The 1470-nt window shown below is 30.4% G+C and overlaps 1 protein-coding gene across 3 annotated transcripts in view; it reads right to left on the bottom strand.

Moving 5' to 3' along the window:
• The window catches only part of AGL (amylo-alpha-1, 6-glucosidase, 4-alpha-glucanotransferase), a 60299-nt gene that overhangs the window by 36070 nt on the left and 22759 nt on the right, over window positions 1–1470 (bottom strand). For all 3 annotated transcript variants that reach the window (XM_006919556.3, XM_015595495.2, XM_015595496.2), the window contains exon 12: window positions 261–448. In XM_006919556.3, the coding sequence (XP_006919618.1) occupies window positions 261–448 (188 nt within the window). The remainder of the gene's footprint in view (window positions 1–260; window positions 449–1470) is intronic.

Below are 1470 nucleotides of genomic sequence, written 5' to 3'. Positions count from 1 at the left end.
TATGGTCATATATATTAAAAGAAACAATATGATCTACTTCCTTAAATTAGAAAAATATTAACTCAAACATTTCATAACCCAGTATTTTATTATAGCCATACCAAAAGAATCAGAATTATGCAAATTACGTAAAAGTTTTAAATACGACCACTAAATCAGTGTTGGTGTCCAAGTAGCAAAAGAAAACATACCCTACTTAAGGAAAGCTATGACAGAATAGTGAATTTCTTTCCCAATGTAGATGAATTGTTTTTCTGTACCTCAGCTACATGAAGAGGTGTGGAGTGGCAGTTATCAAGACGTACTCCCTGGAAATAAGTTGCAGTTATTTCAGTGTATTTTTTCATGTGTGCCCAGAGATAAGGACAGTCCTCTGGTTTATTCCCATAGCGTAATTTAACACTGTCTCCCCAGCAAATAAGTTCTCTCCTCAGATAAACATCTGAACCTGTTAAGAAAGGAGTGTGCTTTCAATGGTTCAAGAAATAAAATGAAAAAAAAATTACTTCAAGGAAACACTGCTATTTTAAAATAACATTGACTATTTCCACCACAAACCACATATTGGTTAAAATTATATCTAAAATCATTTGGGATAAAATTTTAAAAATTAATATTTATTTATATCTTATCTATTTCGTTAAAATTCTAGCTTATAGTCTCTTCTAAAAATATGTGCTTAATGTTAACAATTCAAGTTGCTTCTTAAAGGAAAACAGTAATAGTAATAGTAATATCATTGGCCCTTTAAAACTACGATTCTACCAAAAACATTTAAAGATCCATCCCCACCTTGCTTCCCATTTTTGGCAATAGGTTACATTAAATTCATGACATAAAGCAGATTATTATTATTTTTTTTCATTTAGAATGGCTAAAAAGGAGAGAACAGAGATACTTAAACCCAAAGTTAGAGTCATTTTCTAAAAATGAGATTTTTGAATTAAATGTAATATTATTAAAACAGACTTCTAGTTTTGAAATGCTGAAAAATAAATAATGGGTTCCCTACGAATTCTTCCTGGAAACAAAATAGTGTAGAAAAATAATATTAGGAATAAGTGAGAAGGAACCTAAAAACAACTGGCTTCTAGTTTAACTCTAATTAAATATCTTAATACTCTTCTGGCTAATGAATGAAAATCTCTCTTTTGGCAATATAATTTTAACAGCAATGGTTTCAAATGTCTTTAAAAACCCAACAGAATAAATTTTTGCACAAATAAAATCTAAAGCAGAGCCACACTATAAGAAAAATATATGAAAGCTGTTCTTTTTGAGGAAATACGGGGTAGGAAGGAAAGGAGGGAGAAGAAAATGAATACCATCCTTTCTGTCAATCCCTTCTCTCTCAAACTGTATACACCTCTGGTACCTCTGTTATGAAATAGTTTAAAAAGCACTAGCCAACTGGGTGAAAAAATCAATAAAACTGTTTATATTTTGAGCTTTCCATGAACTTATTTCCCT

The sequence above is a fragment of the Pteropus alecto genome, unplaced genomic scaffold, assembly GCF_000325575.1.
Source record: "Pteropus alecto unplaced genomic scaffold, ASM32557v1 scaffold106, whole genome shotgun sequence".
NCBI classification, from domain to species: domain Eukaryota; kingdom Metazoa; phylum Chordata; class Mammalia; order Chiroptera; family Pteropodidae; genus Pteropus; species Pteropus alecto.
This window is presented reverse-complemented; position numbering and strand designations above follow the sequence as displayed.